The 25590-nt window shown below is 39.1% G+C and overlaps 1 protein-coding gene across 2 annotated transcripts in view; it reads right to left on the reverse strand.

The window, feature by feature from the left end:
- Positions 1-25590, reverse strand: part of MAGI2 (membrane associated guanylate kinase, WW and PDZ domain containing 2) — a 1495474-nt gene that overhangs the window by 193485 nt on the left and 1276399 nt on the right. For both annotated transcript variants that reach the window (XM_018047275.1, XM_018047276.1), the window contains exons 11-12: positions 12930-12961; positions 6263-6452 (exon numbers count right to left, since the gene is read on the reverse strand). In XM_018047275.1, coding sequence (XP_017902764.1) covers positions 6263-6452; positions 12930-12961 — 222 coding nt within the window. The remainder of the gene's footprint in view (positions 1-6262; positions 6453-12929; positions 12962-25590) is intronic.

Genomic DNA, 25590 nt, shown 5'->3' on the forward strand with positions numbered 1-25590 from the left:
TCACTTTATCTAAAGCTTCCCTAAACTGTTGGTGTTTCCAGTTTGACTGTATTGAATATTTAGTCACAAGGGCAGAGGAGACTGGAGACGAGAAGGCTCAAGCAGCAGCACTTGCATGGCTGTGGCGCTCTGGCTCCGAGCTCAGCACATCTTGTGCGTCTGCCTTGTGTGCTGAGGTTCACACCACTGGTTTCCATTTAGGCTCTTAAGTGATGTGCTGCAGTGAATAATATTTTTACACTACCCCAGCTTTCCAAATGGCTCTGCCATTAGGATGGGAGTCAGTGCTAACTACAACCCTTGCTCACTAATAACAAGGAAAAAGCAGCAGAAAAAAAGATGGTTTAGAAATACAACCACTCATTTAAGATGTTATGAATTACATGTGCATTATAAGCCCAAAAGAACTCCACAATGAACAACAAAAGTGCAGGATAAAAGCCATAGATGTGAAAAACACAATGGTCCATTTTTGATCAGCTATGAATTATCATTTCATTTCAAATAGAGTAGTAAAAACAGTCTTGTAGCCTTCCTTCATTATGCTATTTAACTGGCCTGTGGTTGCCCTTGATTGCTACCTTCAGCACAAAACTCATTGCTTATTACAGATTAATGCTTCCTCATTTCTCAACAGAAAAATTGATTGTGTGAGCTCATTTTGAAGAAATTCCAGAGGAATTTCTATTCTAAGGAGGTCCTACCAGAAGGCACATTATACTATATGGATTCCTCACCTTTTTACAATCCTACGTTTGAGTGATGTCTTACTGCAAAGGAGTGTGGACATGTTGTACCTCATAGATTGTTTATTTGTAATAACCAAGGTTCAATGTGAAGAGAAAAAGTTTGAACAACTTCAGTCATAATTCACCTTGGGTTCCTGCTAAGGGACAGAATCATGAGGGAAGAGTTTCAGGGAACAAGGGGTTTTCTTCTCTGTCTCTTTTTGTTTTCACTGGCTTGCCTGCTCCAGCTTCTGAGATTGCAGTGTGGAGTGTGTTAAAGAAATGGCCCCATGAGCGAGGGGACAAACTCTTAAATAAGTCTGGATTAGTGAAAAATGAAGCAGCAGGACATGGCCCTCATTCCTAAATTATCAAGCTCCTTGGCATGATTACAATCTTATTTTGTAAGATTCCAAAGTGAGCCACACTCATTTCTTTGGGAAGCACTTTGTATTCCCTTGCATTAAAAAAAGGAGCCAGTACGGCCATTTTTCTGCAGTTATGTGAGTACAATCTGTCTTAGGAGCAGAGAGACAGACAAAGTTAGCTCTTTTTTTGGTCCTGTGATTATTGCCATGACGAATCTGATTTATTCTCTGTGATAAGAATGAGAAGTTCTCTTCACTTAGACTAGTGAAGCCTCACCACCTACTTTTTCTGCTGAGTTTGCCATGATCTGGACTTGTACATTTGCACAGTTTTCTGGGTATGGATGGAGTTCTCTGGGTGTTTGGCTACCAAGACAAGTCACCACATACATCTTTACCTCAAATTAGGGATAAAAGATGTATGGACAAAAATTCAGGGAGCCAAATAAATCAGTTTAAAAGAAATTATTTATCTGATTAGGCTTTAAAATTTGTATTCACAGCCTGTATATTTAGATATATGCTTTCCTTGGACAGTAATGATGTCTCTCTCTTTAACAGACTATGTAGTAAAGGAAAGTCATATAATTTATCATTCAGTGCAGACAATCTGCAGTGTTAAAGGGACCTATTAATTATACCAGGACAACACAGAGCAGGGCTCTCCCACGCAAATGGCATGCACAGATAGATAGTCTTGGGGTAAGTAGGACATTACAAACCGTCTCCTATTATATTAGAAATACGTGGTTGAAACAATGATGCAAACACATATAGAGAACAAGTGGCAGGAGGAGATGGGAGGGCAGAAGGCAGGAAGGATCTTTAGAAATAGTCTTTTCCCCTCAAAGTCAGAAATGGTGTACGGAGCCCAACATTTAGAATGTTCGCAGACAAACCGAGACAAACCTTTCATCTTGTGACTGCAAAGAAAATTAAAGTCCCTCTTTCATGAGATTTATGGAAAAAAGAGAAGGGAAAACTTAAAAATAGCATGGCTTATCTCATTACACAACGGTGGGTATTTTCCTCTGCTTTCAATTTTAAAAAATCCAAGTAATGGAAACAGCAAGAAGTCAATTATCAACAGAGACTGTTACACAAAGGAAAGTGAGATTTATGTAAAAGTTTTGGATGGAGATGAGGACGGGTAGATTTTTGCTGTTTTCTGGGAATTTCCAGTAATAATATAGGGTGTCAGCACTTGAAAAACCAACATGAACCCAGAAACCCCACTGGTCAAAATTTCTGTTGGGACTTTTTAGGCACGGTTCTTCTAGTATGCTTATAAACTTATGTGGAATGAAGTTAATCAGGAAAATTTTTCTTTTTGCATAGAGCTTGCAGTAAGAACTAATGAGATTTTGATAATTAAAAGATGTTTCATGCAAGACATTCTTCTGATTAAATATCAGTTCTGAACATGGAATGAAAAATGATGGGTCTAATTGTCTAGTTATATTTAAACTATTATTTGTATCAATTGCAACATTTTGCATGTTAAAATACTGATAATTATTCGCTGTTACATAACAAAATGTCATTCAGGAATTGCTTTCCTATGTTTGTGTCCCCACTTTCACTGCAAGCCTCATGTGAGTGGAGATTATGTCTTGTGATTTTTCTCTTATGGAGTGCCCAGCAGAGTTCCAGACACACACTGTGCTTCATACAGTCTTGTTGATTGATGCGGAGCCTGGAGCTGCCACCTCTGGGCACTCTGCCGGATGCTCTGCAATCAGAGGCATTGCCTGGCCTGCTAGATGGAAGAATCTTCTTTCTATCAAGTCCCATGTAATCACAGGCTCTTATGAGGACCCAAGGTGTTTCTAGCTTTTCCTTTCATAAGCATGTACCTGCCATGTTTCTTGTGGCTCTAGTATCCTATGGTTGTCTTTATTTATTTAAAATCACAGTATTTTTCCTCCCAGGAATACATCTTTATTAAGATGTCCTGTGTATGCACATTAAAATGTCAGCATAATCTAATTATGAGCCAAATGAGGCACAGCACCATTTACATCATTTGATAAGTTTCCATCATTTGCAGAGGACTAGTAATTTGAATCCAAATACTTCTTGACAGACTGGATGTAACAAACATTCTGTAGCTTTGTAGAGTAGAAGCTTGTGGGTGCAGGTACACTCTTTTATTTGGTAACTGCAACCCAGTTTTAAACATGAATTTGAAAAAATCTGCTCAGCATTAGATTTCATTGTAAAAGAGGATACCATGAGGTCATTACAGGTCAAGGAAAATGTGACAAGATGTGGTTTAGACACTTTGGTTAGGATTCCCTTCCATACTTTCCTTGGTCCCACTGATTTTTCTCCTAGGAAACAGTTCAGAGGTACAGAATAAAAGGAGTCATACCTAAATATTATGCATGTAATTCAAAAGAATAGAGTGGCTCAATATGGGTCTTTTGTTTGGATGCATACATTGTACAATGGTTATAAAAACTGAAACTATTAGATGACGAGAAATACTCCCTCTGTTCATTAAAAGAATGTATTTTTGGCATTTTTCTAAAAATTTAAAAGAGATAATGAGACTTTGTTACACTTGGAAACAGGATATGGATACAGGGCAAAGGTCTATGTGAAGCTAGAAAAGCAAAGTGAACTGATCAGCTATCCAGAGATTAGAGAAAGTGGTGCCATGTTTTTGTGGGTTTTTTTGGTTTCCTTAATCTTCAGAGCAGAGCTTTTCTTACCTTGACATGATTTCTGTGTTTCATTCACACTCCATTTAGTGTTACAAAATAACAGGACAGAGAGAGAAAAATGAGAAAGAAAATGGCTCTTTTGGCTCCTAAGAGTTGTGACCCTGAAAACATCATCGTGTCCTTGGAAACATTAGAGAGAGTTGAGAAAACAAGACAGAGGCGGTGGGGAGGAGGGGGGAGGAGCAATGAAAGAGGCCCCAGCAGAGGCACGGGCTGGGCTCTGATGGAAGGGCAGGGCATGGGGCGGGCAGTCTGGATGTTTGTTGTTCAAGTGGCTGCAGACACAAAGGGGTACAGAGCTCCCAAAGGAGGACCGAAAAAGAAAGTCACGGAGGTTAAGGCAGATTGCTTTGCGAGGTTTGTCACAGGTGAGGAGTGGAAAGGCAATGAACAGAAGGAGCATTACAGGGGCTGGATAAAGAAATCAGAATTTGTTCAGGGTTAAAAGAAGGTCATACACCATTCCTTTCCACAAAGAGCATTAGACACCGTAAAGAAAAGACAGAATAAACAGCAACACTGCCTTTGTCTTGAATAATAAAGCTTACATTGGTCAGGAAACCACGAAAGGATGGAAGCAAATGACTAATGAAGGGATAAAAACAGGAGGAAGCATCTCTTGAAATTCTCTAAAGGTAACCACAAAATTCAGCACGCAAGTACAGGAGGATATGTTCCACCTTCTGAGTTAGGACTTCTGTATCCTGATCTCTACTCATTTACACTTAGTTTCCTTATCTCCCAGTTAGTGAGAGCAGGCAAAGAACTCAACTTGGGTGTCTCCTCATGGTGCTAAAGGTCAACTTGATTACTAAAGTAGGAAAGGTATTAAGAACTGTGCTGAAATCATTCCTATTTTTTCAGTATAATGACCGTTAACACCATGAATTCATACTCTGTATTACACAGTGAAAAAATTTATTCTATCAGAGCAAAGACATTCTAACTACTGCTGCTACTGCTAAGTCACTTCAGTCGTGTCCAACTCTGAGTGGCCCCATAGACGGCAGCCCACCAGGCTCCCCCATCCCTGGGATTCTCCAGGCAAGGACACTGGAGGGGGTTGCCATTTCCTTCTCCCATGCATGGAAGTGAAAAGTGAAAGGGAAGACGCTCAGACGTGTCCAACTCTTAGCGACCCCATGGATTGCAGCCTACCAGGCTCCTCTGCTCATGGGATTTTCCAGGCAAGAGTACCGGAGTAGGGTGTCATTGCCTTCTCCGCAGAGCCCTTTAAAAACATTTTAGTTGTTCAGCCAGAAGGAGAAAAGTGAAACACACTAGCCCTGACACAGCCAATTATTTTTAAAAGAGTGGCAGGGGTGGTGGTGGCAGGGGGTAGGTTCATTTTGATGAGAGTGATTTCTCAATGGCCTGCTGTCCTAACTAGTTCGTCAAGTAAAATTACTTTTACAGAGAGTTGGAGAGGATGGGGAAAGGGTATTATGTCTACTTTCTCCCTTACCAGCTGGGCATATAATTCTCAGCCCCTGAGCTCATCAAAGAGTAAGCAGATTTGAGATCCTCTGAGATCACACACAATTTAAAACTTGCTATTCATGCTTCAGATGATAAAGGTGGAAAGAAGGCACTGGTGGAATACCGAAACAAAGGAAATCAGCAGACTGTAAACAGGAGCACCAGGAACCAAACCCTGCTCTTTAGGCTAGTTTTCTCAAGCCATTACTCAAGTTCATATCATACTGTGTATTTCCTTCATAGATTATACATTCAAGCCATTTGGATTCCTGTTCTTTAACATTCAAAAGAGATGATCTGTTAGGTGGTGAAAAATGGCTCAGTGAATGCATATGCAATATTAAAAGCCTTTGTTTTCTAATATTTATAAAGTGCAATGAAATGATTTTAGAAGACTTTTAAATAGGGTGACAAGTGCCTACACAATATTTTATGACTCAACTTTCAAACGGGCCCCAGTGCATTAAACAAGCAGCAGAAATTTCAGGTAGAAATGATTGGCACCTGCTCTTTGCTTCTTTTAGAACCATTACTTTCACCATCATGAGTTGGAAGGACTTGGTTGACATTTTAATCACATTCCTAAAATCTTCAGTGACTGCATTCATGCTCTAAGAAAATCTATGCTTCAGACTAAGATCAGATTAAACATAAAAATCCTAACTATTTCTTCTTATTATCTGGTGGCTTAAATAAAGCTAGTCATCTCTTTCTCTGCTGCCTACCCTTTGCCCTCTTTCCCCACCAAGTTCCTGATTTTCTTGAAGGATTTAGGGGAAAAAAGACATAGATTTTTTTTCTTTTTTAAGGAAAAGTTTAGATCAGCTGGCTTTACTTTAGAGATAGGTTTTGAACCTCAAAATATAAAATCACACCAGATCATTCCAGCCTCAATAAATCCCCTGGCAGGGCTTCAGCTATTTGTAATGCACTCTTGTTTTATGTGGCTTTCACTTACGCCTACTTTCATAAATGGCTCTCGATTTCTCGTAGAGCTCATATGGGTCAGGCTTCCTTGGGTCAAAGGCCTCTGTTGAGTCAGGAAAGGAACTCCTGTGAAGGGCGGGCGGGAAGGGCAGGTTCTGTGGTATGGCCGGAGCAGATAAACTCGTCTGAGGACTGCCTTGGTTCTCCCATCGGTCCATTATCTGTAAAGCCAAAGAGAACAGAGAAGATGACTGATGATAAACTCTTTCTTGCTGTTTCCCTGTCACACACCACAGCCCTCACATTTAAGTTCGACTTCCTTGTCCTGCAGACTTTTCTTTTACAAAACATTCAAAACTTCGGTAGAAGCGCTGAAAGAAAAAATTCTATTTCTATATAATAAAGCACCTTAAATGGTTATAAATACATGTGTTGCTTGACTTTTGAACGCAAACTTTCATAACCTTGTCACCTACCAGGTAGTAATTTTCAGCGAATCACTTAATCTTTTTGAATCTGTTTTTTTCTCTCTATAAAATAAGACACTGTATGTATTTCAAGATAATTTATCTGTAAGTGCTTATAACTGTATGGTATTGTTCCTTTTCTAAGATGGCTCCAATTCATGACACCGTTTTTACTGAAGAAAATAGTCTGCAGGTATTCATTTGACACCTATATACATCCAAACCACTTCCTATACTTGAACATTCAATCACTTTCCTCATGGTTGATAAGTAGTTATAGAACCCTTTGGGGTTTCTGAATTGTTCAAAGTCTTCTATGAAGCTTCATTTACTGCTGATCCAGTGGTTTCTTCTCCAAAATGCTGCTGCTGCCACCATCATGATTTATTAACAGTCTGTAGAATACTTTTTAGTTCACCAAGTTCTTTCATTTACAGTATCTTCTTTGATCGTCACTATAGCCCCGTGAGGTAAAGTGAGGACTCATTTCTTTTTATCAAGGAGAAAGCCACATTCACCAAGATCACCTGTTTACACAACTAACTTAAACAACCAATCAATTTCTCTTTCAAACTCAACTTCAGCTTTTCAGTTTTGACTAAACTTGCTGTGTGTAGAATGAGATTAGGATACCCTCTTGATTGAAATTCTGCACTGAGTGAGTGTAGTCCTCAGGATAAACGCCACTTTCTAGTGGGGCATGGCAGCTCTCCAGCTGATCCTCTTTCTCATCTCCACTGATGGTCCCTCCTCTCATTCCCTAGAACCCTACAGGTTCTCTCCCTTGCATATTTTGTTTATTTTTCTGCTTGCAAAGTTCACCTATCTTGCACTCTTCCATCTCTCATCTTCATTATACCTGGCTACTAGATTCAGATGAGGCCCCTCCCCCAGCAGGCCTTTGCTGACCTTTCCTGATCTGGCTACTTGTGCCTCCTGGGTGCTCGCATGGTACCCACTACCTGCCCCTCACACTCAAGTGGAATCGCAAGTCCACCGTTGTCTCCGCGCATCGATGATGCTGGGCACAGAGACTGCAGGGGACATCGTCTCTCTCACTGTTGCATTATCAACACACAGCAAGTACTCAGAAAATGCAAATTTAGTGAATGGGTGAAATCAATAAAATATGGTCACCTGTTCTTTCTTGCAGGCCAGTTTTGATACACACTATTTTGAGCTTGGCAGGATTATAACTTTCTAGTCTCTACTGCACTGTCGCTGCTTTTGTTTTCATAACAGCTACTGTTTGGTTAGGGCTTCAGTGCCAGCTGTCACCTATCAACAATACATGTTTTAAAGCTGGAGAGGATGTGAGATAGCATATAACACACAGGTCCCTGTGATCCACTTACGTACCTCGGATTGTGGCAGGGGTTGGACCATTCAGCAAACTGGGCAAGAAATGGGTCACTGACCCTTCTCTCAGTACTACTGGAGATAAGGCCTGAATATTTGAGCTTTTTGAAATTCATATATTGACATTCTAACACCCATGGTAACACTACTAGGAGGTGGAGCTTTGGGGAGATAATTAGGTCATGAAGCTGGAGCTTTCATGAATGGAATTGGTGCTCTTATATAGGAGACCCCAGAGAACTCTGTAGTCCCAAGACCCAGGTGAGGTTACAGCCATCTAGGAGGCAGGCTCTGACCAACACTGAATCTTCTGGTGCCTTCATCTTGGACTTCTAGCTTGCAGAACTATGAGAAATATATTCCTATTTTTATAAAACACCAATCTATTTTATTATAGCTTTCAGAAGAAACTAAGAAGACACTTGGCTTCATTTTAATGTGTTTACTTTATGTGCTACTGACCAAGATTTCATTTGAACAAAGGTCCTGTAACTAACAAAGATGGAAAACCCCTAGCTGAGTTCAACTCCCTAATATTAAACATGATCTCTAGGAGCACAGAGAGGTCCAGCAGCTGTCAGTGCCCGACCCTGGGTCAAACACAAATCTATAACTATAATGAGAGTCCTTTTTTTTCTTTTAACATAGTAATACACTGAGGGGAATAGTTGGTAAATTTGCTTAGAGTCCTGGCTAATTTTCTGCTCAGTGACCCTTTTGCCCTCATTTAGTAAAAATCTTTAAATATGCACTTCATAATTCACTTGAAAGTAAAATTTGCCTAGGAAGCCATTGTAGGTTCCTTTGGTCATCCATTCTCTGTGCTTGTGCTCTGACAGGAAGACCCACACTGTGGCTAAAGGCATATTCTTTTTTATTTTTCATTTTAACTGACTTCAGGCACCATGTGGGTACATTTTGTCTGTGACTTTCTCCCTTCTGTTTCTAAACATAAGATACTTAATCCTGAAAAGTAAATAAATTAGAAATATGGTCTGAATCACTGAGTATTCCACTTGTCATCAAAGGGCTTCAGCAAATGTCTATTTATTTCTATCTTCCACGGAGGGTTATCTGATTCTCCCATAAGTCTTGCTAGTATATATACTGTTCATGTACAGTCACTGGAGTAAACATGCTTCAGGTGAAATATCAGTAATCTAAAAAACATTCTTAAAACTACAAAATAAATAATACTTTTGGCACTGTTTAGGAAAGTTTCTTTGGCAGATAGAAAAATTCTACAATGTCTACAGCACTGAGATGGAGAAATTTGTTGAGTCCAGTTCATGCTTAGTAAAGCATTCACAGTGTCTTGCTGTGACATTAATCAACCCTCGAGTCACTCTGTCAGGGATTTGTAAGACTGTAGAGCAGATAATCACAGTGCCCATGAAATTACTAAAAAAGAAGACTCATAGTCCTTCACTTCCCCACCCTCTTATCAAGTCATTTGAAGTTCAGACCTAGAAGACCATGGTGGAAACCTCCTGTTGTGGGATCACCATCCCCTCACCCCCACCCCTGTTCTCTGGAGCTGATGTGCTGATCCGACAGCATCTTTTTTTTTTTTTTTAATTTATTTTTTAGCTGAAGGATAATTGCTTTTGCAGAATTTTGTTGATTTCTGCCAAACATCAACATGAATCAGCCATAGGTATTAAGGGCTTCCCTGGTGACTCAGACAGTAAAGAATCTGCCTGCAATGCAAGAGACATGGGTTCTATTCCTGGGTTGGGAAGATCTCCTGGAGAAGAGAATGGCTACCCACTCCAGTATTCTTGCCTGGAGAATGCTATGGGTAGAGAAGCCTGGCAGCCTACAGTCCACGGGGTCGCAAAGAGTCCGACATGACTGAGCAACTCTATTGACTTCTCAATACTTTCTTAGATACCTTGGTCTCTGCACTTTTGCCTTCCAGCTGGGTTACCTTGTACTCACTAGTTGCTCTCAATATTCATGAACCACATAGATTCTTATCCCAACTTCTTATTCCACCTAATGTCTTCCTGGCCTTGACCTCTGAAGAGCTGTGTTACCTGTCAGGCGTTTACCTGTCAAAAAGGCTTCTGATTGGAACTTTCCACAGTCCTAGCCATGTCCTTACCTATGCCAATATTCATAAACACTTTTCTAGAGTAAGGAAAAATGGAAACAAAATTGTTTTCTTTATCTGGGAGGAGACTTGTATTTCTATTCTCCTTGAGGAATGAGTGAATGTTTTAACTGTATGAAAATATAGTCACTGAGAAAGCAGTGGAGAGAGTGGACATATAATCCATAATGGGATATCAAAGAGTAAAACAGAAAAAAATCGATCATGGTGTGGTCAATTTTTTTTAAACCCACCTTCTGATTCTAGGATGCACATTGAGAATAGAGAGCTTGTGAACAAGGTAAGTTGTCCTTCCCATGAAAACTAGAAACTGCTTGCTACCTGTAGAAGCTGGGATAGTCTAAACACACTTCCTTACTATTTTAGGGCAGGGCTGGGAGATGATGACATTTGGCTTGATTCAGTACCTGAAGAATGAACTTGGATTCCTTCCAGATGAAGAGAACAAGAACTCACTACAATTAGTGTATTACTTGTTAAACAGAAGTGACTATCTTGATGTGGATTAGTTTTAGATGTGGATCAGTAGGACAGAAGAAGGCCAGGAAGTGACACAGGACCAGGAGAAGGGGTGATCTCACTCAGGATAACATTTCCTTATCCTGATTAAAAATGTCATCAATCCTCTTCAAAGGTGAGAGTGTATAACTCCAAATACTGTGGGTATGTATTTATATATTTGTTTAAGTAAATAGTTTTGCAAACTATGTTCATTCATTGAGTGATTAATTCATTATGAGTTTATTCGTGGAAGGTCTGCTTTCTAGAATGACAGTATTTTATATTTTTGAGCATGTCAGAGGCTCTGCTTTAGCACCTTACATGGATTAAGTCATAGACTCTTTACAATAACCATGAGAGGAGTATTATTATTATCCCCATTTATAGATGAACTTGAAATACTGAAAGCTTAAGCAGCTAGTCAAAGGCAACCTAGCTAGTAAGGAGAAGCACAGTTTGGACACAGGCAGTAAGCCTTCAGAGCCTGCAGCCCAAACCACCGTACACCTGGCCCGTCACCAGAGTCCCTAATCTGAAGAACTTCTGGTGGATGCCTGGAGGGCATTACACTGACAGTCCTCTATCTTCATTTAGCTTAGGACCTGGAAGTCCAAGCCCTACCTTTTGGAGGGATGCCTGGGTTCAGGATTAGTTTTAAACTGAGTTCTATGAAATTATTGAGTGTGGATGTAATTAGTGTAATGACAGCAGATACTATAATTATGCCAAATGGCATCATTTGTGTAAATGTGGTACATATAAGGAAATCAGTAGATTACATAATTGTAGCACCATGATGAGGTTGCAAGATTCCTTCTCAAATTAGATAAAGATATGTGTAACCACAGAACACAGATTTTCAACTCTGGTGGCGAAAGAAAGGAATTATTCAGATTTTGGTCAAGGCAAAACAAACTTCATTTTAAATATTTTTAAATACTTGTTTTCAAAATCACATGTATCACTAAACAGTTTAACTAGGCCCAAGTAAGACTAGTTTTCTCATCTGATATTCTCTGTGGACCAGATGAGCCGAATCCCAAATGAGGACATGCTTGGTGTGAAAATTCTGAGAGCATGGGCCTCTCATCACCAGCTCCCAGTTTTCTCATCTCTCTTTGAGAGAAACCTGGACATCAGGCATACTCCAGGGCTCAATAATATTTTATTTTCATGTGTCTTCAAATAATTTTAAAGACATGTTATTTAACTAAGCCAGTTACTGCGCTTGAAAAATATGCAAAATCATTTCTAAAATGAGAAAATGAAGCACTTAAATATTCCTTCAGTAAAAGGGGGAAAAAAGGAGCATAAAATTAACCCAAGAAGTCCCTACTCACTGGCCAAACCAGGGGCCACTGGTGTCAGGGCTACTTACTGTGAGAGGAAAGAAAAGTAGGTGGAAGACGTGATTCCCTGAGATTTTGAGTTTTTTTTTTAAATTGTTTGTTTTGTTTTTTGTTGTTAACTTGAATCACTTTGCCACAGCTCTCTTCCACTTGTGGGTTTTAGCCATCTCAGTTAGGGTCGGCTATTCTAACACAGCATAGAATGGGACCCCAGAAAGCTAGTCCCAGCTCTTGGGACTTGGACAAACTAGAGTCAATCTAATGGCAAGTAAAGATCATCTCCAGCTGGGAAGGCAACTTGTCTAAACTTGTGTCACAAAAAGATTACTAAAATACCAGTCTCCTACGTTAGCATCAACATTTCAGGACAGCTGATAAAGAAACTAGGCTTAGAGAGACTAGGTGACAGCAGAGATCACCAGTTTCCGAAAATTCAGAGCACCACTTTGAGTGACTGTCATTTATGGTGGAAAAACACAAAGTGTTTCACAGACACACATGTATTTAGCTCTGTATGCATTAAAATGTAAATATAAACACAAATAAATATACAGCGAAATTTCTTGAGGATCAGATTTAATTTGTAGGTCAAGACATCTGGGTCTATAATTTGTATTGTTTTAAAAATTCAATGCAGTAAGAAACGATGGTATTTCTGTTGGTGAAAACAAAGGTTTCTAAAGAGTTTTCAGCACACCGTATTGAACAGTGTTAATGCTTGTTTTGTAAAAATATTAAAAAAAACAATCTTTATAGGAAAGTAAGACAAATTAGTTTTTCACAGAGAACTTGTTCTTTTGACATCAAAAATCTCAAAGGAGGAAGGGATTTTTGAGGTTACCCAATTCAAATCTTATTTAGCGGAATTGTAATCATAACTAGTAATAAAGAAGAATTTCAACTTACAGGCTTTGGGGTTTTCCATGGAGAAAAGAAACCTGCAATAAAGAAAACAATATATGAACTTTGAAAATACATTCCACTACCACTTACAGGTAGCATGGTATTAAGACAGCCGCAAGTACTTTACATAAGTTAATAGGAAACAACAGCAACACATTCTGCCTAGCTGCACAGTTTTTTTTTTCCAAAGGGACCAATTTTATTGGAATTATGTTAATGATTCTAGGAATATTTCTTTATACAGCAGCTGAGGATTCTGAAGCCCAGTGATGGTGAGGAACTGTGTGGCAGAAGATCAGTCACTTTACAAGAGCTAAGGCTGAGTCATCCTTTGGGATTCCTGTGGCACAGCCTTAGCTGTGTGTGGGTGTGGGTTTGGGTGTGGGTGGGTGGGATGGGAAGAGAGAAAGAGAGCGAGAGAGAGAGGGAGAGAGAGACAGAGAAAATGAGGAACAGTGAGGGGGGTAGAGAGGGACAGACAGAATATAGACAGAAATTAAGACTTTTAAAGGTTAACACCTGTGATTAGTATAACAAATAATTCTGCTTTATGTGGTTAGAAATCAATCAACAAGCCTTCATTAATCCTACATTTATAAATAATGTATATACTTATATCATGAATAGATTCTCCTATAATTGCGTATGAGCTGTTTCTCCCACTGACTCCTCCCCAGCAGATATCTATCTTATTATCCCCCTGCTCTAGTGGCAGCACAATGTTTTTCATGAAGAAGCGGCTAAAAATGTTAATTGAGTGAATCATGTATCATCAAAGACAGGATTTTTTCAACTCATTGAGCTCTTTTAATGATCACAAATGGTTTGACGGTTGAACTGACTTTGTTTGATCTGAATGACCTTTAAGATAATTAAAAGTAAAGGACAGATTAATTCCTTTTTCCTTTATTGTTATTTTATTATACACTGACCCCAGCAAGCCAAAACACAATCTAGCACACAGAACAAAATTACTTTCTTCTCATACCATCTCTCCCCTCTTTCAGTGACTTTACTCATGTTAATATTAGATGGTGTCTGATAAAATGCCCAATAAAAAATGGAATGTTGAAAATATGCCATGTAATGATTATTACTTTTAAAACTTGGACGGGCATAGAATGGGCCATGGTTTTTGACTATTTCCATTTATAGGAAATATCCACAGAAAACTAGACACACACTTATCTAGATGCTGAAGCAATCCAACTCAGGCAGAGTATAAATACTAATTTAAATACTAATTACACCTCAACACAAATGTTGTAAATAGCTGATGCTGCATTTTGTGAAAAGAGTGAAAGCAGGTAGGCCATCATGTTCCTCAATTTTCCTTGGAACACAGAGTTAAATTTAATGCTGAAGCATAACAACTATCTCACCTAAGGAGACGGGTGAGATTGGCTTACTTTCTCGTATACTCTGTATGTACGTTCTTATTTCTCTTTCCAACTATTAAAAAAGTTCTATTCAATGTGTGGCTTGATTATAATTTAATTGCAAGGATTTAATCACATCCTTTTTGATAATAGCTGAGAGTAAAATTACAGATAAATAAATATATTTATCTCTTTGACTCATTCTGTAAAAGGCCAATGAAAATAATTTGACCAATAATTATAAAAGTGAAAAGCATTGTGACCTATTGGCCAATTAACTATTATTCTCATTGAAGAATAATAGTTATTTGCTGTTTAAATAAAATTTATTTGCTGTTTCATGGAATTGTCAGCAATGGTTCTTTTGAGAAAAGATGTCATTTATACGTTCTCACAATGTTAAAACATTCAGTGATTTCCTCTGCTTTCTCTGTGTTCCTCCTTTTTCTTCTTCCTGCAGTGCCAGAATGGATTTTGAGTATTTGCTGCTTTACATTTGCTAAGTGCTGGGAGTTTCTTAGATTTACAGATGTATTGAAAATGGTTTCTTTTTATGGAGCTTTCATCTCCACATGGGGCATTATCTTAAAAGATGATTATTCCTCCTGGGGAAAATGTATAATCATGGGACCTCTTGGCAGTTACGGTGCCTGAACTGAAATGGCATAATAGGGACATTGGTTAAGATCAGACAAGGAGAGAGGGCCATTTAATTTGACCACCTGTCATCACTGGCATGTTGGCTTCCTCTTCTTTTGAGGTGGTTTTATTCAGTCTGATCTCAGAATATTGGCATGACCCAGGACTTCTCCACTGTGCCCATTATGGCAGTTTCTGAAATATGCCTAATGCTGAATTGTGAGAAAGAGGCTTCAATCTCCGAAGCAATAGCTTCACTTTCTGAGTCATTGTCAGAGAGAAGCTGCTTGTTTCAGAGTAAGTAATTTTAGGTAGCAGAAATAGTATCAGAATAGATTTCCTTAAAAATAAATAACTTACGTGAGACTTAGAGTTCCTTTGGCAAATTAGCAATCATGCTATAAGCACTTAAATGAAGATGAACAGAAAACATTTATTTTGTAATACAATACTGTAAAGCAATTATCCTACAATTAAAAATAAATTATATAAAAAGATATGCAATTCTTCTTTAAAGATTTAATTGGTTGGCAGTTTGCTGTTTTGATAATTGTGTAAATAAAAATGCAAAAGAATAAAGAAAGAAAAGAAAACATCTATTTTGGGTATACCCAATTTGGCCCAATTAATTGATAAAATCATTTCTACATGATTAATCTCCAGTTTTCTGCTCAGCTTCATTGGAAGAGCTCCATAAATACTATAATAGCATGGGTCAAATAATGTAGGTCAAATGCTATTCTAATGTGGGTCAAATGATTATAAATGTACAATAAATTTTTGCAGGGATTACACCTCTAAGAAATCTAGTCTATTGCAACTAACATAAAATACCCCCAAACAAAATAAGAACTTTAAAATTCTTATTTCTGGAACTTTTCTTTTTCTGAAATCATTCTGGCCAAAACAGATCACAGAAGGAAGACAGGTTTGGTTTGTTGAGACAATTACTTTTGGGTGTCTCACCACCTACACTCACAGGGATACAGGATGAGGAATATAGATAGCTTTTTCTTAAGCCTTTCAGAGCGGATAGTCCTTTCTTCAAAGGCAAATTCATAAAAAAGATTTTTGTTTAAACTAATAAAACTTGCTTTATATTTTAGTTTATTTCTGGCCTTTATTTCCCCTACTTCTACAGAAAGTAGAATATTATAATTCTCTTATAGAATTAAAAATGTATTTATTTTATTTATTTATTATAATAACTTGACCTGTTTTCCATACTGATCATTTACTGAAGTGTGTTGATATGTCTGTGTATGAATCCAAACATTTATTTAATTCTAACTCTAAAGACAATAAAAGTGAAAGACCTCAAGAAACAGTTATAAGCTAACTGAAACATGAGTAGGGACATTTTAAAAAGGAAAAATTAAGAGAATAAATGGGAAAATTTAGATGCAGCCAATAGGGAAGTTTCAATGCATTTAATACGAAGCACAAAACTGAATTAGATCTCTAAAATCTGTCTTTTTTGGAACAAGAAATAGAGTTAAAAAATATTTTTAATTCCTCATGTAAAAGCACAATTAGATGGGCAGAGAAACAGAAACACAGTACAAATAGCTTAAACAAGAAATTCTGACGCTTAAAAATGGAAGAGGAGAGAAGGCAAAACCAGTTTTATACTGAGAGTTAAATCAAATTTACATATCAACTAAACACAATTTTAATAAATTATAGGACTATGGTTGCCCAGTTAAATATGAATTTCAGATAAGCAATGAATAACTTTTTAGGATGTCCTGTAGACTGACTGCATGAGACATATACTGCATAGGACATACTTATATTAAAAATTACTTGTTTATCTGAAATTCAATTTAATTGGGAAGTCTACATTTTCATTTCCCAAATTTGAATTCACTATCAGTTTAGTTCAGTTTAGTCGCTCAGTTGTGTCCGACTCTTTGCGACCCCATGAATGGTAGCACGCCAGGCCTCCCTGTCCATCACCATCTCCCAGAGTTCACTCAGACTCACGTCCATTGAGTCCGTGATGCCATCCAGCCATCTCATCCTCGGTCGTCCCCTTCTCCTCCTGCCCCCAATCCCTCCCAGCATCAGGGTCTTTTCCAGTGAGTCAACTGTTCACATGAGGTGGCCAAAGTACTGGCGCTTCAGCTTTAGCATCATTCCTTCCAAAGAAATCCCAGGGTTGATTTCCTTCAGAATGGACTGGTTGGATCTCCTTGCAGCCCAAGGGACCCTCAAGAGTCTTCTCCAACACCACAGTTTAAAAGCATCAATTCTTCAGCGCTCAGCCTTCTTCACAGTCCAACTCTCACATCCATACATGACCACAGGAAAAACCATAGCCTTGACTAGACGGACATTTGTTGGCAAAGTAATGTCTCTGCTTTTCAATATGCTATCTAGGTTGGTCATAAATTTTCTTCCAAGGAGTAAGCGTCTTTTAATTTCATGGCCGCAGTCACCATCTGCAGTGATTCTGGAGCCCAAAAAAATAAAGTCTGACACTGTTTCCACTGTTTCCCCATCTATTTCCCATGAAGTGATGGGACTGGATGCCATGATCTTCGTTTTCTGAATGTTGAGCTTTAGGCCAACTTTTTCGCTCTCCTCTTTCACTTTCATCAAGAGGCTTTTTAGCTCCTCTTCACTTTCTGCCATAAGGGTGGTGTCATCTGCATATCTGAGGTGATTGATATTTCTCCCAGCAATCTTGATTCCAGCTTGTGCTTCTTCCAGTCAAGCATTTCTCATGATGTACCCTGCATAGAAGTTAAATAAAGCACGGTGACAATATACAGCCTTGACGTACTCCTTTTCCTATTTGGAACCAGTCTGTTGTTCCATGCCCAATTCTAACCGTTGCTTCCTGACCCTGCATACAGATTTCTCAAAAGGCAGGTCAGGTGGTCTGGTATTCCCATCTCTTTCAGAATTTTCCACAGTTTATTGTGATCCACACAGTCAAAGGCTTTGGCATAGTCAATAAAGCAGAAATGGATGTTTTTCTGGAACTCTTTTGCTTTTTCCATGATCCAGCGGATGTTGGCAATTTGATCTCTGGTTCTTCTGCCTTTTCTACAACCAGCTTGAACATCAGAGAGTTCACGGTTCACGTATTGCTGAAGCCTGGCTTGGAGAATTTTGAGCATTACTTTACTAGCATGTGAGATGAGTGCAATTGTGTGGTAGTTTGAGCATTCTTTTGCATTGCCTTTTTTTGGAATTGGAATGAAAACTGACCTTTTCCAGTCCTGTGGCCACTGCTGAGTTTTCCAAATGTGCTGGCATATTGAGAACACCCTATATAGGGAACATTTTATATAAGACCTGGGTAATGAGAGTTGGACTGTGAAGAAAGCTGAGGGCCAAAGAATTGATGCTTTTGAACTGTGGTGTTGGAGAAGACTCTTGAGAGTCCCTTGGACTGCAAGGAGATCCAACCAGTCCATTCTGAAGGAGATCAGCCCTGGGATTTCTTTGGAAGAAATGATGCTAAAGCTGAAACTCCAATACTTCGGCCACATCATGCAAAGAGTTGACTGATTGGAAAAGACCCTGATTCTGGGAGGAATTGGGGGCAGGAGGAGGAGGGGACGACAGAGGATGAGATGGTTTGATGGCATCACTGACTCAATGGACGTGAGTTTGGGTGAACTCCGGGAGTTGGTGATGGACAGGGAGGCCTGGTGTGCTGCAATTCATGGGGTCGCAAAGAGTCGGAAACAACTAAGCGACTGAACTGAACTGAACTTGGTACCCTGCCGGAGGTCAGAAAACCCACCTGGCCACTTGCACAGACCCTCCCATCTCTTAAATGATCATTTCTTATAAAGGATTGTGACTAATAAAGGAGATTCATGTCCCTACTACTTCCTGAAAATATTTCAGGGACAGTGAGAAATTCTTCCTATAGAGGAAATCATCTTTTTCTTTTTTTTTTTTAAGTTTCCCAAAGGGGAGAAAAGCCCAAGGTTTTAAAAAGCCTCCAGTTAAGGCTAATTTAAGGGAGAAAAATACCACTAATACAGTTAATCTTTAATTTAAAGATCCTCCCATTTTCCCACAGCCTGGCAAATTTTCCATCAAAAATTCAGCCTTCAGTAAATGTAAGCCAGCAGGATAATGAGCTAATTTCCATTAAAACTAGTTCAGTGTTATTCATTTTTTTTCAGGTTTTTGACTGATCTTGTATTTCTTATTAAAATTCATTAAATGAGTTAAACCCTGCAGTTACCTTAGAAAATTTGTTTAAGCTGTTTCATATCGGTAAAAGGGCACTTTTTCTTAATGAAACTGACCTAGGTTAAGAAACAGCCTTTCCATTAAGATACTGCTGGTGGTACCCTAACCTCAACATCACCATGTTTCAGTCAAGCAAATTATTCAGTTTGCAAAGAAAATTTCAAATTAGTTGCCATCTTTGGCCTACAGAATCCATTTTTGTGTGGAGATTTGAGGCATTCTCTGCAATGCTTTTAAAATGATCTTTTCTGCATCTTTTAAATAAAAGTGTTTTACTTATAAACACTATAAAGCTGTTTTTCAGAAGGCCATTTCCCCCCAGGGCTTTGTTCTTTATGGAGAGAGCAATCTGACCATTTCAAGTTTTCCCAGCGAGTATCAAGAAAGGATAAGCCTGCACATGTTGTCTTCTGATAAACTCAGTTACATAAAGAATACGTTCAAAATAAAGCAGGCCGGGTAGACAGCCTTGAACGGGAGTAAAGCAACACACTGGAAGAGGAAGAACTGCGTCAGCGAGGCTAAAACTCAGACTGAGGCGAGGCTTGCTGAAGATATTAGCAACTACCAAGGGCTTATGCTCGGAACAAGATGGAGGGCAAAGAAGAGAGAAACCACTCCATGGGCTTATGGTGAGCTGTAAACAGTTGGCAATGGGAATGTGGAAGGATATCAGTCTTGCAAACGGAAAAGTCCATTTCTGAGAACAGTTTTCTTTATTATAATGGATATGTAGCATTAAATTCTCTTCTATTGAGAAACCCATCTAAAAACATCTTTAAGTAATTTAAGAGAGATTAAACACCTTAGTCATTAAATTACACCAACATTAAATAAATATTTATTAAGTTGTGAGTGTGTCACAAGCACCACAGACTCAACACGGCAAAATGGAAGCTTCGGCCTTCCCTCCTACTTCTTGTCTTTTGTGTTCAATATCTGGAAAAATTTCACCTGCCTTTCCAAATTTTAAAGGCAGGAACCTGGAGTCATTCTTAATCTCTTTTCCTCATTTCCTTATCATCAACTTTTGTCTATTCTACCACCAAAATCTATTTCAAACCCACTTCTCTCCATCTCTACAGTCACCATTATAATCCATGCTCACCATCACTTTTACCTCAACTGAAGCTACAGTAAATTTGCTGATGTCACTGAATCTGATCATGCTTAAAATCCTTAAATGGATTCCCACACATTTATGATAAAACACAAAACCTCCAAGGACTTATATAAGTTTGTCCCTACCACTCCCCTGGAGAAGGGAATGGCAATCCACTCCAGTATTTTTGCCTGGAGGACCCCTTGGACAGAGCAGCCTGGTGGGCTACCATCCATAGAGTCACGAAGAATCAGACATGACTGAACAGCTTAGCACACACACACTCTCCCCAGAATTATTTCCTTATGGGTTATTTCCTTTCACTCACTGAAATTCATTGACTATAAGCCAGGCTTCTCTAATCACAGAGCCTCTGCACAATCTCCTTCATTTACCTATCCTTTTTAACCCTCCACCAAATCATCTCTGGCTCCTTCTTTATGTGTCAGCTTAAACACTACCTCCTCAGGGAAGATGCCCCTGACCCTTCATCTTAAATCTAAGTCATTCACAATAATTTTTCATTGCATTCTCTATTTTTCTTCACATGGAATTTATCACTATATATAAATACATTTATGAAATCATATTTATGTAATTGTATTTGTGAGATTGTTAGTTTAATGCTCATCTCTCCTTCTAGAGTATAAATTCCACTGGGGGAGATCATATCTATTTTGTTCACAATGTATTCCCAGTACTTAGCACAATGCCTGACATACAGCATATACTTCAATAGACACACTTTAATGAATTAATAGTAGTAGTGAAGAGTGAGGAGGGTAGCAAGAAAGAGAGTCACAAGATACTCAGGATGATCTGCTTGGTGTGGAGGAGTATAAAGGAGAAGATGAAATCCGTGATGACTTCTAACTTGGGAAACTGGGTGGTTTCATTAGCTGAGATACAAAATACAGGAAAAAGGTTTCTTTGAATGGAGTCTAGAAAGTTAGATTATGGGCAAAATGAGTTTGAGGTACCTTTGGAGTTTGGATTCAAATGTAGTCAAACTACATTTTGAAGTCTCAACCTTAGTGAATTTAGTTTCAGGTTGGCTTTCTTGTCTGGCGCTTATATCAGGATTAGAGATGTAATATGTTAGGTTAAACTTAAAACAAGACACCAAAATTGTGTGGCATGAAAAGAGACCACTTCATGGTATGTAGAATGAATGAAAGTATCTGAGATGTAACTGAAAGTCAAGAAAGAAAAAGGTTTCAAGAAGTAGTAAACAGAAATACTCATAAAATAAGGCCTTAAGAAGTTTGTCAAACAGGAGGGTCACAGGTGGCCACAGTGGTGGCCGTTGATTGCTAGAACAGAGGCAGAAATCAGATTTCAGTGGGTCTGAATGAATGGGAAGTGAAGAAGTGGAACTGAGAAGTGTCAGAGTGGCTACGGGAAGAATAAAGCTGCCCATAAAGGGAAGATTTCCTTTTGGAGAAGCATGCATTTAGATGAGATGGTATCTGAACAGAGACAGAGTCTGAAGATTGAGAGAAAAGGAGATAACTGGTGGAATTATTTCATGAGGAGATAAGAGGTGGGATCCAGAGTGCAAAGGGGAGAAGTTAATGCTAATTGAGAGAGCACCAGCATCCAAGTCCTTATCAAGAGGCCAGAGCAGATCTCTGGGGAAAACCTCCAGGCTCGACCTCATGGGGCAGGGATGGGACTGAGTAGGAGAATTTACTTAAAGTGGCTGAGAGTGGCAAAGCAGTGGGGGTTTGTAGGGGCTCTGAGTATGCAGGGAAACTGGAAGAGAGAATAAAAGTAACCTGTGTCAAAATGTTTGGTTCATGGGGATGAGACAAAGATAAGAACAGAAAAACAACTTCTGGCACAGCACAGTGGAGAGGTTGTACACACAGAAGGGGGGATGACGCTGACCTGGGCTCTAGTCCCAGCTCCACCTGTCACTAGCTGTGTGGTCACACACATACTTGGCATGGCATGTACACCAGGATCAAGCTCCGGGCTCTGAGTGAGGCTCTGGGTTTGCATTATGGCTTATGCCTGGGTAGCCGTGAGTGAGTCCCCTGATCAAGGTTCAGACTCCTTATCTGTAACAAAGACGATAATAATCGGGACTACTGCAGTGGGAACTAAATAAATGTGCACTTTACATTTTACCAATTTAAAACGGTGCATTGTTCCACTTGATGGCTTTGATGTATTCTGAATTCTTTTTCTGCAAAACAGAGGCCCACTTTTCAGAAAGGTGTTCAACAATTTATTGTCACAATGGATATATTATTTTCTTCTCTTAGTTTTTTTAAGTTTTTTGCTCTTTTAACATTCCTTTTTAAGGTCTTTTACATTGCCTTTTTAGGTCTTATAAGTTCCCTGTTGCTATATGAAAGTATGAAAGTGAAAGTCGCCCAGTGATGTCTGACTCTTGCGACCCCAAGGATTATACAGTCCATGGAATTCTCCAGGCCAGAATACTGGAGTGGGTAGCCTTTCCCTTCTCCAGGGGATCCTCCCAACCCAGGGATTGAACCCAGGTCTCCTGTATTGCAGGGATTCTTCACCAGCTGAGCTACAAGGGAAGCCCAAAAATATGGAGTATGGCTTGTTTTGCTTTGCTAAACAAAGTAAATAGTTATTTTCATCCTACTATGATTCTCCATTAAGTTCCTTCTATCCTGGTTAGAGAAGTAAGGTGGCCCACTTTTACCTCACTCTACAGTCTTTGTGCTCTATGTAAACTGTATCCCCGGTTTACAATGATCATATTCAATATCATGATTTTTAGAATGTTTAAAATTGCCCCTAGACTTACATTTTCCTGTACCTATTTATATAATAATTACTCAGACTTAACCAACTAACCTGCTTCTAACGCTCACCTATTCTTTTTGTTCGGGCTTCCCCAGCGGTGCTAGCGGTAAAAACCCGCCTGCCAGTGTAGGAGACACAGCAGATGTGGGGCGATCCCTGGGTCAGGAAGGTCCCCTGCAGTAGGAAATGGCATCCCACTCCAGTACTCTTGCCTAGAAAATTCCATGGGCAGAGAAGCCTGGCAAGATACAGTGTGTAGGGTCACAAAGAGTTGGACGTGACTAAGCACAATGCCTTTTCTCAGCGTTCAGTAAGATATCCTGTGAGAAGTGTTCCACATGTGGATGTATTTGTGATGTATTTGTGGAAGATTAGTTCCATGTACTTCTCTTCTGCCATCTTGATTCCTCCTCCTCCAACTCCTTTTATGCCATTATAACCATGCTACAAAAGGATTAATAAAACCATCTTGGGGTTTAGAATTTTGGTTGTCAGTATATGTGTGTAATTTTTTCAGAAATAGCATTATGCTTGATTTTGTAGGTACAATAATGGCCTCCTACATTCTAGTCTTTAAAACTGGTTGTGTTACCTTACATGGCTAAGGGGATTTTGCAGATTAAAGTTAAGGATCTGAAGATAAGGATCAATATTACTGGTAGAAGAGTATTGTACATGTGATTGCTGTTAAGATGGAACAAAGCTGAAGATTTACTGTTCTGTAGCTGGGAAACTGCTCAATCGGGTCCCGACACCATTAACTGCTTACAGTATCAGTTCTACAGGACTCCCTGGTGGGTTAGTGGTAAAAAATCCACTCACTAATGCAGGAGATGCAGGTTGGATCCTTTGGTCAGGGAGATAGCCTAGGAAGGAAATGGAAACCCACCCCAGTATCCTTTCCTGGGGAAATCCCATGGACAGAGAAACCTGATAGGCTACAGTCCATGGGGTCCCAAAAGAGTCAGACACAACCGGGCAACTAAACAACAACAATCAGTTCTACATTTTACTGATTCTAGTGAACATAATCTTCTGAGATGATTACAGTCCTCCAGGTTTGTTTATTACGACCCTCTTACTTTGTTAAGCATTACTTTGCTTGATTTTTGCATTTCAACCTGCTCTGTCCATTTCTGTTTTTTTTTTTTTTCCCAAATGTCATACCTTCTAGCACTGGAGGATTCCAAGCATGTTTTCTCAGTTTCTTCTGTTGTCTACAGTAAATCTATTTCAGTGTCATGAAGGTTGATCTTGAAGGCTAATTATAATTATCCCTTTCTTACATGCTTAGCTTTTTGTTGTATGTTCCATGCTGGGTGTTACTTTTCTTTTTTTTTTTTAAGGGAAGATTTATCCAGATTCAGGTTCATGGCCTGATTGCTGCTTACTCAGTTGTGTGAAATAATGCCCAGTTTGGAGTTCATACAACAGTGAACACATGTGCACAGCTTGTAACCAGACTTTCACTGGCAATGGTGTCACTTAGCTTTTCTGGACTGTAGGGAGCCTTCTCTTTGACACAACTTTGTAATTTTGTTTGCTTCGTTTGGCAAGAAACATTTGTGCTATAAAACTGTGAGACTGTCTCTATATACTACCCCAAAGGCTTCTTATAGTTCTACCTCCATCTTTGGTGTTTAATGTAATTGTATCACTGCCCCAGGAGGCAATTTTTCTTCACCCTTGCCTCTCTGCTTTCTGTTACGCTGTGCTCTGGTATTTGAGACTTCAGAATTTGTTGAAAGAGAGTTGTAGGGAAATGAGAGTGATTGTTTAGCAGGGAAGAGGTTTAAGCACAACTGAGCAGTATCTCAGCAGTCTTATAAGTGCTAGAATCTGTGAATCCCTGACATTTTCTTTTCTAAGTATTCTTGGCACTTTACTGAGCAAAGCATAGAGACAATTCATTGCCCTGATGTGATTTTAAATAGAACTTCTTATAAAGAACAATTTTATCTCTATTTGTCTATGAGTTATAGATACAAATATAACATTATGCATGATTTATTTATATATTATTATTTATAAACTAATATCTGAAATATAGACAGAACTGATGCTTATCTCCTGCTCTAACTTAACAAGCTAAGGCTGCATCTTCATTTAAAGTTCTGGCATCCCTAAGTAGCATCGCTAAAGCAGTGTTGGCAGAGATAAAGTACAAATAGGACTGTCCTTGGAATGTATTTTTCAATCAATCACAAAACAGATAAAAATTTTGTTAGCTTGTGGTGGGAATTGATGGTGCAGCTGAGTTTGTTTCTTTCTCTCCCCCTCCGCCCATTCTCACCCCTCAGGTTGTCCTGTGGGACTCTGCACAGAGGAAGGACACATGGTTTGACTGGAGTGGAGGGTCAGAGTCCGTATCTCAGTCCAAGGATCGTTAGGAGGTACTTCACTGACGACAGTCTGTGAATCGATGTTTTACATAACATGAAGACAGAAGATGCCCATTTTAGTTTGGGTTTTCCCAAAAGCAGGCCCTGATGTGAGGACTTGGGTTACCCCAGGAAGCAAAATTAAAGAATGTGGAAAG

This window comes from Capra hircus, chromosome 4, assembly GCF_001704415.2.
Source record: "Capra hircus breed San Clemente chromosome 4, ASM170441v1, whole genome shotgun sequence".
Taxonomy (NCBI): Eukaryota; Metazoa; Chordata; class Mammalia; order Artiodactyla; family Bovidae; genus Capra; species Capra hircus.